Source organism: Somniosus microcephalus, chromosome 9 (genome assembly GCF_052327205.1).
Source record: "Somniosus microcephalus isolate GS21.2 chromosome 9, FLI_Smic_1.0, whole genome shotgun sequence".
Taxonomy (NCBI): domain Eukaryota; kingdom Metazoa; phylum Chordata; class Chondrichthyes; order Squaliformes; family Somniosidae; genus Somniosus; species Somniosus microcephalus.
The window spans coordinates 105,949,703-105,964,800 of NC_140995.1; the positions used below are offsets into that span (position 1 = coordinate 105,949,703).

Below are 15,098 nucleotides of genomic sequence, written 5' to 3' on the forward strand. Positions count from 1 at the left end.
AACCGATATGTGCACATTAAAAACATACATTGAAGAGAATTACGTAACATATGGGCACTTTTAAATCCTTTCATTTACTTTGAGTCATAACGCGCACAAAATGAATGAAATTGATTAGATGAATTGCACAAATATTGTTCGTCTGCGTAAGCAAATTAAATGATAATCGCAAAACACTCAACTGAGATCAATGATAAAATAACAAACAGTAATTTACGCCAATTCCACTTTGCTGCACAAATCTACATCTGACAAGCGCCGACTGTTTGTTCTGTCGACCACCGATTATCCTGCATTCAAGTTACTTTCGGTAGTCTACATAGGGGAAGTCGCAGAATATCCATATCACAAAGTAATTGCAGATGACGAATGGCATTCAGACCACCTTTAGCACATCTATTCAGAAAGGCACTAGTGTCCCCATTGCAGTACCCAATTCTTAAATGATTCCAGGATTCTCACTTCTACCCCTCTATCTGGACGTCTATTTTACCTGTTGATCATGCTTTATGTGAAGGTGAACTTCCTGATATCAGTCTTAACTTTACTATTTTCTAGTTTGAACCTCTGTTGTTTTGTTCTATTCTGGCAATTTAATTTAAGGTTATTATTCTGGATGTACCGTTTCATACCCTTAATTTTCTAGTATACAGTACCTCTATAAAATTCCTCACAGATTTCCTTTCCAGGCTGAAAAACCCAAGTTTCCCCAGACATTCCTCATAACTCCGCCCTTTTACACTGGGAATCAGCCTCATGGCTCTTTGCTACCCTGTCTCCAATGCTTCAATGTCTCCCCTGTTTCTCAGTGACCAGAATCAAGGTGCAGTTTGGCCTGAGCACTATATAGTTTAATCAGTCTTCTCTGACTTATATGCTGCTGTGCTGGCTGTGCAGTTCAATATTCTGCTCTGTATTGGTTAGAAGTGTACAGTGCTGAATCTACTAAAACTTTGATGTATTTTTCAGTTTCATCTTTAGCTATTTCATCACCATTCATGAAGTGAGTTGGCCATTTTCCTTAAATTTCCTTTGTCATGCTTCTGTCTACAAACATATTTTGTCCAACGCAATCTATAATTTCCGAGCTGCCTCCTTCTATTCCATTGTCCCACCTAGCTGGATATCATCTTCAAATTTTACTAATTTTCATTGTTTCTGAATCCAAGTCATTGTTATAAATTAGAAATCTGTTTAGATGGATATAAATGATCCCATAGCAATATTCAAAGAAGAGCAGGGGCCAACATTTATCTCTCTACTAAAATTACCAAAACAGATTAACTGATCATTTATCTCATTGCTGTTTGTGGAACCTTGGTATGCACAAATTGGGAGCCTTGTTTGCTTACATAACAACAGTGATTATTCTTCAAAAGTAACTAATTGGCTATGAAACACTAAGATTTTTTACTGTTATATTTTGCCTTTTCAGTTTCCTTTTTTTTAGAACTCTCCTTGCCGCTTTGATCGCCCTGCTAACTTGCTTCTATATTAACCCTAGTGAACCCCTTCCCCTTTCCCCTTGCAGGATTTGTAGATGGCATTTTCCTCTTTATTTCACCTTAAATATATTTGTTAATCCAGATATGTATCAATTATAAATTAACTTCTGATAAAGGGTTTCCACCTGAAACATTAATGCATTTTTTCTCTTTAGATACTGACCAGCTTGCTTTGGTATTTTTGATTATTTTCCAGAATTTTATTTTTTTATTTGACAATATCAATTGAACACAAGTTAATTAAGGATGAGAAAAGCCATTTTGGCCCATCTTAATTTATCCATAGAGATCCTAATGTCCCATATTGTAGCTTCCAATTTTTTCTTAAATGATTCCAGGATGTTGTCTCCACTATATCTGAATGTCTATTCTACATGTTGATCACTTTGTGTGAAGAAGAATTTCCTATTATCAGTCCTTAAAATGACCTTTTACTAGTTTGAATCTGTGTCTGATTGTTGTACTATCAGTTTAATTTAAAGTAATTTTGTCGTAAACTTTTTATACTCTTAAGAATCTCGTATAATTCTATGATTACCTCTCAGGCTGAAAAGCTTAAGTTTCTCCAGTCTTTCCTCATAACTCAGACCTCTTTTAATAGGGATCAGCCTCATGCCCTTTCTCTGCACTACCTTCAATGCTTGAATGTCTCTCTTGTTTTTTGGCAACCAGAACTGGACGCAGTATTGAAGGTGCGGTCTGACCAGAGCACTATAAAGTTTGATCACTGCCTCTACTGACTTATATTCTATTGTTTTGGTTTTGTAATTCAACATCCAATTGATTTTATTGATGTTGCCTGACCTGCTGAGTGTTTCCAGTATTTTCTGTTTTTATTTTTGGTTTTATTGATTGCTACTCTGCATTGTTGGACATTGAGGCTACGAAAACTCCTAAGACTCTTTCAGCTTCATCATTATATACTTCAGTACAATTCCCATAGTATCTCATCATCTATTTTTGTTTCCTATGTGTAGTGCTTAAATATGTCTGCATTAAATTTCATCTGCCAGTGTTCTGTCTACTGACATATCTTTTCCAATTCATTCTGTAATTTTGAGGTGCCGCTTCCAAATCCACTGTCCCTCCTAATTTGATATTTGAAAACCTGAGCACTTTGCATTGAGTTCCTGAATCCAGGTTATTTATGTAAATTAGAAACAGTAGTGGTCACAGGATAGAGAGCTGAGGTACCTACTTCAATTATTAATAATTATTTTAGTGTCACAATTGAACTCGTAATTGCTAAAATTTGAATTCTGAGCGCTCGTAACTGTCGTTTACGCAAGACAGCACAGAGCAGCGTTAGATCACTTCGCTCTTAAAGCGACAAAGCGACGGACGAACACCTGGCCCTTTAAGACCGCAAAGGTAGTGAGGGGCGTGGTTTAATGACGTCACCGCATTCCTCGGCGACCCATAAACGCACGTCGCGCGTGCGCAGCTCGGAAGGGGGGAAACCCCTGGCGGTGATTGACGTGTCGATTGTCCAATCAGGAAAGGGAATTTCAGAAAGGCGTTGGCCATTTCAGCCAATGGATGAGCGCAAGGAGGAGGGAAGGGCGGGGTGGGAGAAAAGCTGCTGTCAAACGAGATCAGCGCGAGGGGGAGACTGAGGTTGGGGAAGCGGCCGGGAGTCAGTGTGAGGCGGGAGGGGGAGAGACGGAGGGAGGCAGGAAGGAAGGTGTGCAGGGCTCCGGGAGGCACAGGCAACACAGCTCGGCGCTCTCACCCTGCAAAAAAAGGAGCGGGGAAATTCTCCACACATCGCGGAGGCAAAGCTTGAACGAGTGTCCGCAGCATTTGGGAATTTGTTTCCTCTCTTGTGCTTCAATGAAGAAAAGAGACTGACAGGAATAAATTAAGAGGGAGAGAGAGAATATAACGGCGTCTCCTGCACTTCAATCCGAGCCCCGGGAGACCATCTCGTTAAGGGGATTCGCGCTGATGGATGTCTCTGCTCTTTCACACATCTATCAGTGTGCACATTTATTTGGCTATTTACTCGCACACGCTGTAATGGGGATGGCAGGAGTTGTCTGAAACGGACGAGGTTTTGAAAGTTGAAGGAGTTTCTTCGGTTTCAAAAAAAAACAGCGATTATTTTATTCCTTCTCCTCGCAGAACTTCCCCCCCCCCAACTGTTTTGTTAACAAAATGAGGACTTTTATCACTAGCCACTAACGGTGGAGAGGGGAAACTATTTTTTTCAAAAAAGTGAATATGTTACTTCTTTTAAAAACAAATATTTTGTGTTTTTTATTTGCATGAAAGGTTTTCATTTCTCACGACAATCTGCAGCTAGATCAGAGTCATAAAGAAATATTATGTTTCCAATGCGGATGGTGACCTTGGCTTCTCCGTCGACTAGACGATAGGTTTGAATAATTAAAAATAAATAAAATCAAGGACACTGATCATTCCAGATGACAGCCCAGCGAAAAGGACATCAGCAACATAAGTAACTCTAAAACACACACAAACGTACGCAGGATGACTATCATCATCTCAAAGAGTAAAAGAATGAAAAAAGGAAAAAGTTGTTCCTGATGACAGGTTCCTGCACTGTAACTCCCAGACAAGATCCAGGTACCCAATAATAATTATGCTTATAAATTAAGTAATCTTTAATAAAAAATACTAGTCATGGCAATGAATGTCTTTAATAGGCGATGCATTAAAGAGCAGGAACTGCGTTCCCAACCCCAAACCATAAATAGTTTTATTTTATTACAGGTTTTTTTATGTTGATTTTTTTGATGCGTTGATTTTTTTTGTTTAAAGACGGTATTTGTGTTGATATAAAGATTTTTTGATGAGAAACCTCCCGAGACGCATTAACAGAACCGATTGAAAGCACATGGAGCAGTGTTTATATCGGTAAAGTAAGATACCATGAAAGTGGCTAAGTGATTCTCACCGTGCTGCCCATTGACACTTGCCTCTGCTGCTGCTGCCTGGCATTCAAGTGTTGCGTGGTGTTTGGGAGTGAAAGTGCCAGGTTTCCCAGCCTTTTTTTTCGCGAGGTGAGATGTGAGTGGAGGATGCAGCAGGAAAGAAACGGCTGCTTCTCGCCTTGGCAACCACGTCAACATGGCGGCGGCGGCGGCGGCGGGCTCTGCCTCAGCCTGGGCCACGGGGAACATCAGCTCCAGCCCCAGCTCACACAAAACACAACTGCAGGCCTTTACATCCATACAATAAAATCAGCCAAGAAAGGGAGGGATTGCACTCTTAGCTTTCTTTAACGTTCTAGAAATGTTTGCCATTATTTTAAGTGAGATTTTGTAATTTAGTTGACAATTATTCTTTGTTTTGTCTGTGATATGTGGAATTATAAACATCGAACTTTAGTGGAAACAGTGTTTTTCTCTCTCTTTCTCCCTCCCCCCCCCCTTCCCATCCTTTAAAAAAAATCAATTTCTAGCGGCCCCCCGCTCGTCCACATGCAGGCCAAGAAAAGGTATCTTCTAGTGTCATTCGGCGCCTGTCTTTTGCTGCTTTTCTACCTGGGAGGAGCGCGGTTCCGACAGTTCCCCCCACATTTACCTTCATCATCATTGTCACCCGATCATCTTCACAAGGACCTCCGAGATCAGGGTTCGCCCCCAGTCAGACGCCGCTGGCCCGTGTGGATTAACCTCTTGAGCAGCTATTTCAGCTCGGAGGATGGGCAAAATGACGAAGAGGAGGGAATTCACCTTGGCCTCAACCCTGGACTTTCTCCAAGGGAGAGGAGAGAAATCAAGGCGAACGTTTACAAGAATCGAAAATGCAGGATGGAGACTTGCTTTGATTCCTCTCTCTGCCAAAGGAACGGATTCAAAGTGTACATCTATCCGCTTCAAAAGGGGGAGAAGATTTCTGAAAGTTACCAGAAAATCCTTACTACTATCGAGGATTCGAGATACTATACATCAGATCCGAGACAAGCATGTTTGTTTGTCCTCAGCATCGATACCTTGGATAGGGATCAACTTTCATTTCAGTATGTTCATAATGTAAAAGCTAAAATTCAAAGCCTCCCACTGTGGAATAATGGGAGGAATCATCTTATATTCAATCTGTATTCAGGGACCTGGCCTGATTATACGGAAGATTTAGGATTTGATATCGGGCAAGCTATGTTAGCCAAAGCCAGTATCAGTATGGATAACTTCCGATCAAATTTCGACGTGTCCATCCCCTTGTTTTCCAAAGAGCATGCTCAAAAAGGAGGCGAGAAGGGCTGGCTTATGTACAACAATGTACCACCCACAAGAAAATACTTGTTGGTTTTTAAAGGTAAAAGATACCTAACTGGCATTGGGTCAGAAACCAGAAATGCCTTGTATCATGTACATAATGGAGAAGATATTATTTTGTTAACGACTTGCAAACATGGGAAGGACTGGGAAAAACACAAAGATGCCAGATGTGATAAAGACAACGAGGAATATGAAAAGTAAGTAACCTGCTTTAATACTTTGATTCTATTATACCAGATGGTACTACAATTGATAAGAGTCAGGTGGAAATGCTTATGCTGTCATTCCTGTAGGGTGTAGTATATATTCATGCACTGAATATAATTATCAACAATGATTATTTAATATTTTCTTTTTTTAATGAAGAGCAAATGCTGTTGATGTTTCTTCATATATTGTGCCATTTGTTGGTTTTGATGGATATACAGAAAATGTGCTGCACATGGTTACAGGTACATTTTGAATCAGTTTCTGAAAATAATTGGTATTCTTCAGATGTATAATAAATTGCCACTTTAAAGAATTCTTACACTTATACAATAGTAAATATGTCAGGGAGTGTAATGCTTGACTTTAGTATGAAATAAAATATTAAGTCTTAAGTTCATAAATACAGTTGAAATCTTTTAATGGGATACTTATATCATTGTCCAAACATTCCGGTTGAGTAGACACCAATATCATGCCTAAGAAGGTGACAATTCTGATCATTTATGCTCTGCTTATTAGCTGTTGCTGTTACAGAATCTTATTACCCAGTTTACAATACAGTGCAATTTCCGTGGGACTATTAAACAACTAAACACATTTGCAGTAATTTGGTGCCAGGAAATGTCACAATTTGAACTTCCTGTGTGGCCTTATGGTCCAACAATTAGGAAACCACATCATGGATGGGCTGATTACCATTCTTTCGGCCATGTCAGGTTGAGCAATCATTGTCACTAGATGCAGTGCTTACATTGTGGTACTGGTGTGGTGCTGATGCGAATGGAAGCACTGAGGAAAATCACTAACCAGTGCTTATCACAAAATACTTAACTATATGCAGATTAAACTCTGGCTATTGCATTTATTTAAACATTCACTACTGGACCAATTGCAGCAGTTGGGTAGAAATGTTTCCATTGGATATGTAAGTATGAGGGATTGATTGGTACCTAAGCAAAAGGTTCTTCCAACAGCGTGATCACTAATAGGAACACAGGAACTGGAGTAGGCCATTCAGCCCCTGGAGCCTGTTCTGCGATTCTGTTAGATCATACTGATCTGTACTTCAACTCCATTTACATCACCTTTTCTCCATCTCCCTTAATACCCTTACCTAACAAAAATCTATTGATCTGAGACTTGAAAGTTAGAATTGTCACAGCATCCACAGCCTTGGAGGGTTGAGGGGGGGGGGAGAGAAAGTTCCAAATTTCTGCTACTTTTTGTGTGAAAAAGTGCTTTCTGATTTTTGTTCTAACTGGCCTAGTTCTAATTTTAAGATTATGCACTTTGTTCTGAAATCCCCCACCATAGGAAATAGTTTCTCTGTATCTACCCTATCGAATCCCTTTATCATTTTAAAGACCTCAATCATCTAAACTCAAGGGAATGCAAGCCAAGTTTATGCAACCTGCCCTTGTAATTTAATCCTTTAAATTCTGTTGAATGTGTGCTGTACCCTTTCCAAGGCCAATAAATCTTCCCTGAGGTTTGGTGCCCAAAACTGAAAGCAGCACTCCAGATGGGATCTGACTAAGGTTCTATATAACTGAAGCATCACTTCCTCACTTTTGTATTCTAAACCCCTTGAAATAAAGGCCAGCATTCCTTTAGCTTTTTTGATTGCTTTTTGTACCTGTGCATTAGCTTTTAATGATTTGTGCATATTAATACGTAAATCCCTTTGCTCCGCCACAGCTCCTAGTTGCTCCCGATTAAGAAAATATTCCAATTTGTCTTTCTCAGAAAAAAAGTGGATTATCTCACACTTCCCCACATTGAACGTCATCTGCCACAGTTTTCCACACACACTTAATCTGTTTATTCCCTTTGTAACCTGCTTCTTCCATCTATACAACTTACTGGGGCCTAAACTCATTAGTGTGTGAAACCTGGCGTGATTCCGGTGGCACACAATGATGGCACGCCAGAACAAGGAATGTCCTAAATTCATCCTCTGGCTTCATCATCATAATTCAGCAAACTGCGGACGCTAATTAGGCGCCATGGCGCCTGTCGGGCCGTAACCAATTTTGGCTGGTGCAGAGGCCTACAGGTAAATTGAGGGGTAGGTGATCGATTGGGCGGGGGGCGGGGGGAGGGGATGGTGCAGGTGCGAGGGCAGGCCAGCAGCGGTCCGCAACTGTTTTCTGGAGCCAATAGGAGCACTCCTGCTCCTTCTAACTCCAAAAAATGGACCCTTTTAGGAAGTTTTGAGGCTTTACCTTGAGCAGCCTCCCAGTGGTCATGTTAAGGGCCATTGATTAGGCAGCTCAAGATCCGAAAATACTGGTTGGCAACTAGTTTAAACAAATTTTGACTTCTGGGTTAGAAATGGGTGCTGAAATCCTATTTCAATATTGAAACGAGGCCTGTGTTAATTGGCAGCTGCTTTAAAAAAAAGGCCCTGACTAATTTAGCAGTGTCCCGAGCACCTGTGCAGATTGGACGCAGGCCTCTGACCTGCTAAGTTAGTTATTGTTGTGCCCATTTCACATCTGGCATCACTATGCCTCTTAACTTACTGTCATCTGTAAGCTTGGATATACAGCTATCTATTCCTTCATCAAAGTCATTAGTATATGTGGTGAATAGCTGTTCTCAGTACAGATCCCTGGGGAACTCCTCTTGTCTCATTCTGCCAATCAGATGACATTCCCTTTATCCCCAGTCTCTGTCTCCTACCTCCCAACCAATTACCAACCCATGTCACAAGGTTCCCTCCAATTCTGTGCATTTTCATTTTTGATTATAATCTCTTGTGCAGAACCTTCTCAAATGCCTTCTGGAAGTCCATATGGACAACATCCACAGACACTCCTCTATCCACTATGCCACTGACCTCCTCAAAAATTCAACTAGATTAGTCAGACACAAATCCATGCTGATTCACTTTGATCAGCTCATACTTGTCCAAGTGCTCAGTCATACTGTCCCTGATGATTGATTCCAGTAACTTCCTCATAACTGAAGTTAAACTGTCAGGTCTGTAGTTACCTGGCTTCTCCCTCCCTCTTTCCTTTCCTGTTTATAAAGTGATTTTGTTTAATTGTAAACTGCTTACTTAAAATATGTGTGATGTAATTCTGTAGATGATGTATTTGATATTTTCATATAAGTTCAATATTTATAAATGGCTGCAAGATCTGAAGTCAATAAGAGTATTTGAGATTATGTAATGTAGTAAACTGTTTACTTAAAAGTACATGTTTGATGTAGTTCTGTAGCTCAACATGCCCCTTTGATTACTGCTATCTTTAAAGTCCTGTGAGCTGTGACATTGGTGAGAAGATTTGTTGCATTTTTGCTGTGCCTGTGTACAAGTAGAAATTGGGTTTCATGTTTATAGTTTGGTTAAGCACATGTTTACATTAACCTGTTTCACAATCCTGGTCAATTCTGATTTATTGAATGAGGTTATTGATTTTCAGTTATGTTGTTGGCCCTCTGGAAGTGTCCTGGATTGTGAAAGTTTCAAAGTGAAAATAATAAATACGGAGAGGGTCGAGAATATAGCACTTTTGGAAGTTGAATACTTATAGTTCTATCCTTTAGTGTTGTTTCAATTCTACCTTATTGATTCCAAAATTAATATTAATTTTAATACTGGGTTTCTGTTAAATCGCAGAGAGATGAAGATGTTATTGTATTAACACAGGGCTAAGAGTATTTTAAGCACTGACTGTGGATAAGTGTGTCTCTAAATCAGTCCCTACTATAATTCTAACTTTTAATTCTATAATAGTGATGGTAACCGTCCATTTAAAACAGACCCTCATATGTGTTTGTAAATTATGTGGCTAGTTTAGGGATGTAATTTTTTTAAAAGACAGTAGTAATAACAATCGCTCCTCCAAGTAACTGTTTGGTACAAAAGACACTTGCCATCTCACATTTTGTATTTTAGGTTCTTTGCTGCTCAGAAATTCTTAACTTTTACCGTAAAATGGCTGGGTTTTAAATATCTTTGTTTTATTTAATTTGTATGCTTAGTGTATCTTTCTGCTGGTAAATTGAAGCATCCTTCATGTCAAGCTACAAGTGTAAGCATATTTGTGCTTAAAATCAAATGTATCCTTATTTTGACTGAAATGATTAAGTTAGGAGTGAAATAATTGTTTTCCCGTGCAGTTTACATTGTCACAGAATGTATTGTAATTACTGTTATGGAAAAGACCTACTTGGCGTTACCTAAAGACAACATGAGCTACTTTGAGTAAATTTGGTGAACATCTGTGTGTGGTCTTCTTCTTCTTAGGTAGCCCCTCGGAACCGAGGATGACTTGCTTCCACATTAAAAATGAGTTTGCAGGTGACCGATGAGTCCAATGCGGGACCTACAGTCTCTGTCACAGGTGGGGCAGACGGTGGTTGATGGGGCGGGTGGGGTAATTGGTTAAAGATACTGCACTTTGAAGAAGAATTAAAAGGATGCTTCTGAAAATGAAATGAAGCATGACATTTGGGACTGTTAACCTTCTCTGTGGGCAAACCAGAAGTATGGAGAATGGATAGAACTTGGTGCCATGCATTTTGAAAATCACTGCAAGCACATTAGAAATGCTACACTTTTAAAGATTTTCCATGCTTTTATTTTTGTGGGCTTATCCAAGTGATTCTATCAGATTGCCACTTAAATATTCTTCTCTATAACTCTAGCTAGTAGGCATTATACAGCAGTCTGCTCTAAAACAAGTATATTAACAACTGGTGAGTATAATACCTCCTGTGTATATTCACTTGGGACATGAGTTTCAACGACAAGAAATGTATTTTGGATTTATTTTAGCGTCCATGTATAATATACATCATCCCAATGTAGCTTTATTTGGGTGGGGAGGGGGTATATTTTCTACATGGACCCATAATTTGCTGTGACAGGGCATCTGATGGCACCTGCCATCAGTTAGACTTGCTCTTGTACATTTAGGTTTTTAAATGTTTTGCGTGGCAAATTGCTGAAAGTGCGATCTGATAACGTTGCAGCAAAGCAAACCAGGCATCTGGGACCTGAGTGAACAGGGCAAACAACTGTGTATCTCCTTAACCAATCAGATTGAAGGATTGTGAAATTAACCGTGCAAGGACTGAGAAGGAAGTGTAAGTTAGAGTGGGTGAATTCAATGTCAAATCAGGTACAGAAAGAGAGGGAAAGAAAGATTGGCTTGAGAGAGAGAAAAAAAGATAGAAAGTCAAATAAAAAAAATAATTTTTAAAATATCTAACAACAATTAAAAACTGAAGGAATGAGACTCCGCACTTGTAATAGTTAATTTTCAGTGCCAGAGAGGTTGACTGGCAGTAATTAACACTTATCACGTGTTTAAAAGTTTACTTAGACTAAAATGGACAAAACTTAACTTTCTGTAGCAAGTTTAGTTCATATCCACCACGCAAATACAACAACCTCATGCCATTCAATGCATTTCAATGGTGAACCATTGGTGACACTCCAGTACAGTACTGAGAGAGTGCTACAGTGTTGGAGGTACAGTGCCTGGAATGAAATATTAAAGCATCTGTCTGTTCTGGTACTCCAAATGGACACGAGAGATCCCATTGCACTATTCAAAGTACAGCAAAGAGTTCTCCCAATGTCCTGGCGAGCATTCCTGTTTAAACCAACACCACCACTGTAATACTCAAGCCTGTACGATTTACATAACAGTAGTGTTGCGTTGCTTCATTGTAACTAAGTAATAGATGTTTTAAGGGTGCAGTGGTTTGTGAACATATTGTGAAGTAAAGGTATTCACTTCGGTCTGACATCTCCCTTTATGCTTTCACTGTACAATTATTTAACCCTTCAAACTTTAGAAGTATTTGCACCTGCATGACATCAGAATACACATTTCCTTCAGTCTGTATATTTTGTGTGTTCTATATTTTAAAAAAAATCCAGGTTCGCCTGTTAAAAAGTTGAGCTTTTCAATGTATGAGATTTAGTTGAAAGTTAAAACCAGAGAGTATCATGTCACAAATTTATATGAAAAATTTAAAGTTCATCTTCTATTACTAACAACATCACGTTGCTTCTTTGTTATCTGCTTGCACATACAGATTCATTGTACTTAGTTTACTAAATTGTTATAGCTGGATGACAGAACTTTGCTTTGAACGTACACATCTATACCGGGGGGAAAATAAATAATTTGACTGTAGAATTTTTTTTTTAAACTACAAATGTTTTAAACCTGGAATTGTTGGATTTAAACATGTGGTCTATCAGCATCTGAAAGGAGAAAACAATAGATTAATGTTTCACATGAGTCCTTTTGTGACAACTGTGTTCTGACAGAGGGTCTCCACCCAAAACGATAACTTGTCTTTTCTTATTTCCGATCCTGATGGACTTGCGTATTTCCAGAATTTTCTGTTTTGACATTAGAATATGCAGTCTGTTAATGGCGATAGACATCATTGCATATCACATTATTGTGGTAAAACATATCTATAACTGACACTTGTGAATATCCAATGTAGCCTTTGTAGCCAAGTGGTCTGTATATGTGTTCTTTTCCTTATATGCAGTAATGACTTTAGAACCATGGTTTTGTCTTATGGACCTTTCGGAAGAACTCTAATTAGTATTTAATATTAAGAAAGGTCTGATTGGCATAGTACTGTATAGAGTGTTGTGATACAGTGAATGTATCACTTGAAGGATACATTCAAAAAGTTTCTGTGACTGGAGGGGCTGCAGTGGTATATTGTCATTCTGTTGGTGTTGATAACGTTCACCTTTGGCTAGTAATCTTGAAAATGATGAGAGTGCAATACAGCCTGTGATACCAAAGGTTATTGTGCTCAGCCTCCCCATGGGAATAGTAAGGCATTAATAATATTAAAGGGTAGAGACTGCAGCTCCTTGATGTACTCATTAATGGCAGGTGATGGCAGTCTTGAATAGCTTTAGGGATGCAGTATCCCTTTGTGACTTTCATACTGATTTACCAATTATCAAATTTTCATCTTAAAGCACGTCATCTAAAGTAAATTTTACATATATAACAGTCATTGCACTCAAGTAACTAATTGTCTATGAAGTGCTTTGAGACATTTTTAAGAGACGTGATCAGGTGCTTTATAAATGGAAGTCTTTTCCTGAAATCATTTTTCAACAGTTTCACAGCAGTTTCTGTAAATGACCTTGTTCCCTGTGATTCAAAAGCTGTATCTTGGGTTAATTACCCTTTTGAGAAACGTCTTTGGAAATTGACAGTATTTGGCTTGGCAAATTCTGCTTGTCTTTGACTCTCCTCCCCTTTTAGTCTTGGCGTTGATAGGATTTGCTAACATATCTATGTGTGCATCCTGTTAACTGAGTCCTCCTTCTGGCCCAAGCAACACAATTTTGAATGTACTGCAGAACTGAAGTAAAAATCCAGTTTTCAATCTGTTGGGACAGTGGCACCAGTCTTCCTGGGAATTTTGAATTGCAGCCTTTCCCAGGCAAAGTGAATTAATGACTCATGCCATTTGATAGTCTAGGAGATGCTCATGTCCTGTAGATAGGTTTTCTGAACAAGATTATAATTTGACAAAAAGAAAACCATTGCATAAACAGGATTACAATTTGACAATACAAAGAAAATTATTCTGTGATTTGAACATATATATATGTAAGCAACAGATTCCAATGGCATTTCCTATAGTAAGTTAGAGGTTACACTGTTTTATAAGGACAGGAACATTATGCCATGTAAAGCATAATATTATTCTGTTGTTAAAGTGTGGGTGTGTTTCCCCATAGATTGTAAGTATTGACCAATTCAGCAATTGATTAAAAAAAACTCACACCCATTGTCTTTGGAAGGCTCTGGCCCCAGGCACACAGAAGGGGGTTGTCTGGCAGGTCTTCCCTTCTACTGGTGAACACTAGGAGATAAAAATAGAGGCAGCCACACAGGTCTAGCAAAGGCTCCAAAGGCAAGCTTTGGCCTGGCTTAGAAAGAGAATGCAGGAGGTTAGCTAGGAATTATTTTATTTAAGTCAAGTAACACGATCCACTGATGTGAGGAAGTGTAGGGTATTTATTATTTTGTATTATTAGTCAAATACAAGTTGTACTGATTGACTTAAGTGACTGTTGCTCTATATGTTCACTCATTGAAGTAAAGCAGCTTAATGAATCATATCTGGTCTCATCTCAACAAATGTTTTCTCGGTGTGCCACTGAAGAGATTGACGAAGTATACTCACAAAAGACACAAATATTCAGTTCGGATCACAAGAGGATACTATTGTTACACCCATGGGTTATGCTATCATATAGTTAGATATTAGGCCATACAAGCACACCCCTAAGTGTAAGGTGCTCAGATATGCTAGTGACTAGCATTGTTGTACCTGAACAAATATCTAAGGTCAGACCCTAAATTTGTAGCATACCCCTTGTGGCATTCAGTTGTTTCTTAAATAACTCTAGGGCCTAGAAATTCAGTTGCCTTAGCGCCGCTTTTGAGGCGCTAGAGGGACTAGCGCCAGAGTTATGGCCAGTTTAAAAATTCCCTGGGGCCCTAAATCGGCGTTGCACCGGTAGCGCTGCGCCGGCACCGATGACGTCATCGGTGTGCGCAGCGTCCCGGTTGCCATGCCGACGGGCCCTAGCGCCGAAATTCAGTTGCGGCCGCCTCGCCCGTGGCAGCCGCAACTAAGACTCTGGCAACAGAGTCTTGCATGAGTTTGCGCCGGCGCATTAAAGGCCCCGCGGCGGCCGGCCGCTTTCCTGCCGGCCGCCTGCCCGCAGCTCCCTCCCCGGACTTCTCCCCCCCACCCCCCGGAACAGATGCAAGCCCGGCACTTGTCCGAGGTGCCGGGCTCATTTTTAGACAGATTTGCGCGGGCCGCGGCCGGGTGCAGGCAGCTCCTCCTTAACGGAAGGAGGAGGCCTGCACTTCCCGAGCCTGCCGCACCGCATCGGGTGCCGCAGCGCCGGAATTGCGGCGCGAAACGGCAGTTAGCGCCGATTTACCGCCGCAAAGACCCTTCAGTAGCGCCGGCAGCCGTTTGGGCGCGGCCCTGCTGAATTTTTGGCACGCGCAGGGGGACTTAGCGCCGGCACTAACTTCCGGCGCTAAAGCCCTGGCTAAGCCAAAACCCAATTTCTAGGCCTAGAATTTTAATCTCCACAACT

The 15,098-nt window shown here is 40.2% G+C and overlaps 1 protein-coding gene across 1 annotated transcript in view; it reads left to right on the forward strand.

Moving 5' to 3' along the window:
- Positions 1-3,126: 3,126 nt before the first annotated feature.
- Positions 3,127-15,098, forward strand: part of LOC147112573 (exostosin-1-like) — a 903,087-nt gene continuing 891,115 nt past the window's right edge. The window contains exons 1-2 of the mRNA XM_085998197.1: positions 3,127-4,094; positions 4,933-5,949. Coding sequence (XP_085854323.1) covers positions 4,952-5,949 — 998 coding nt within the window. The 5' untranslated portion in view covers positions 3,127-4,094; positions 4,933-4,951. The remainder of the gene's footprint in view (positions 4,095-4,932; positions 5,950-15,098) is intronic.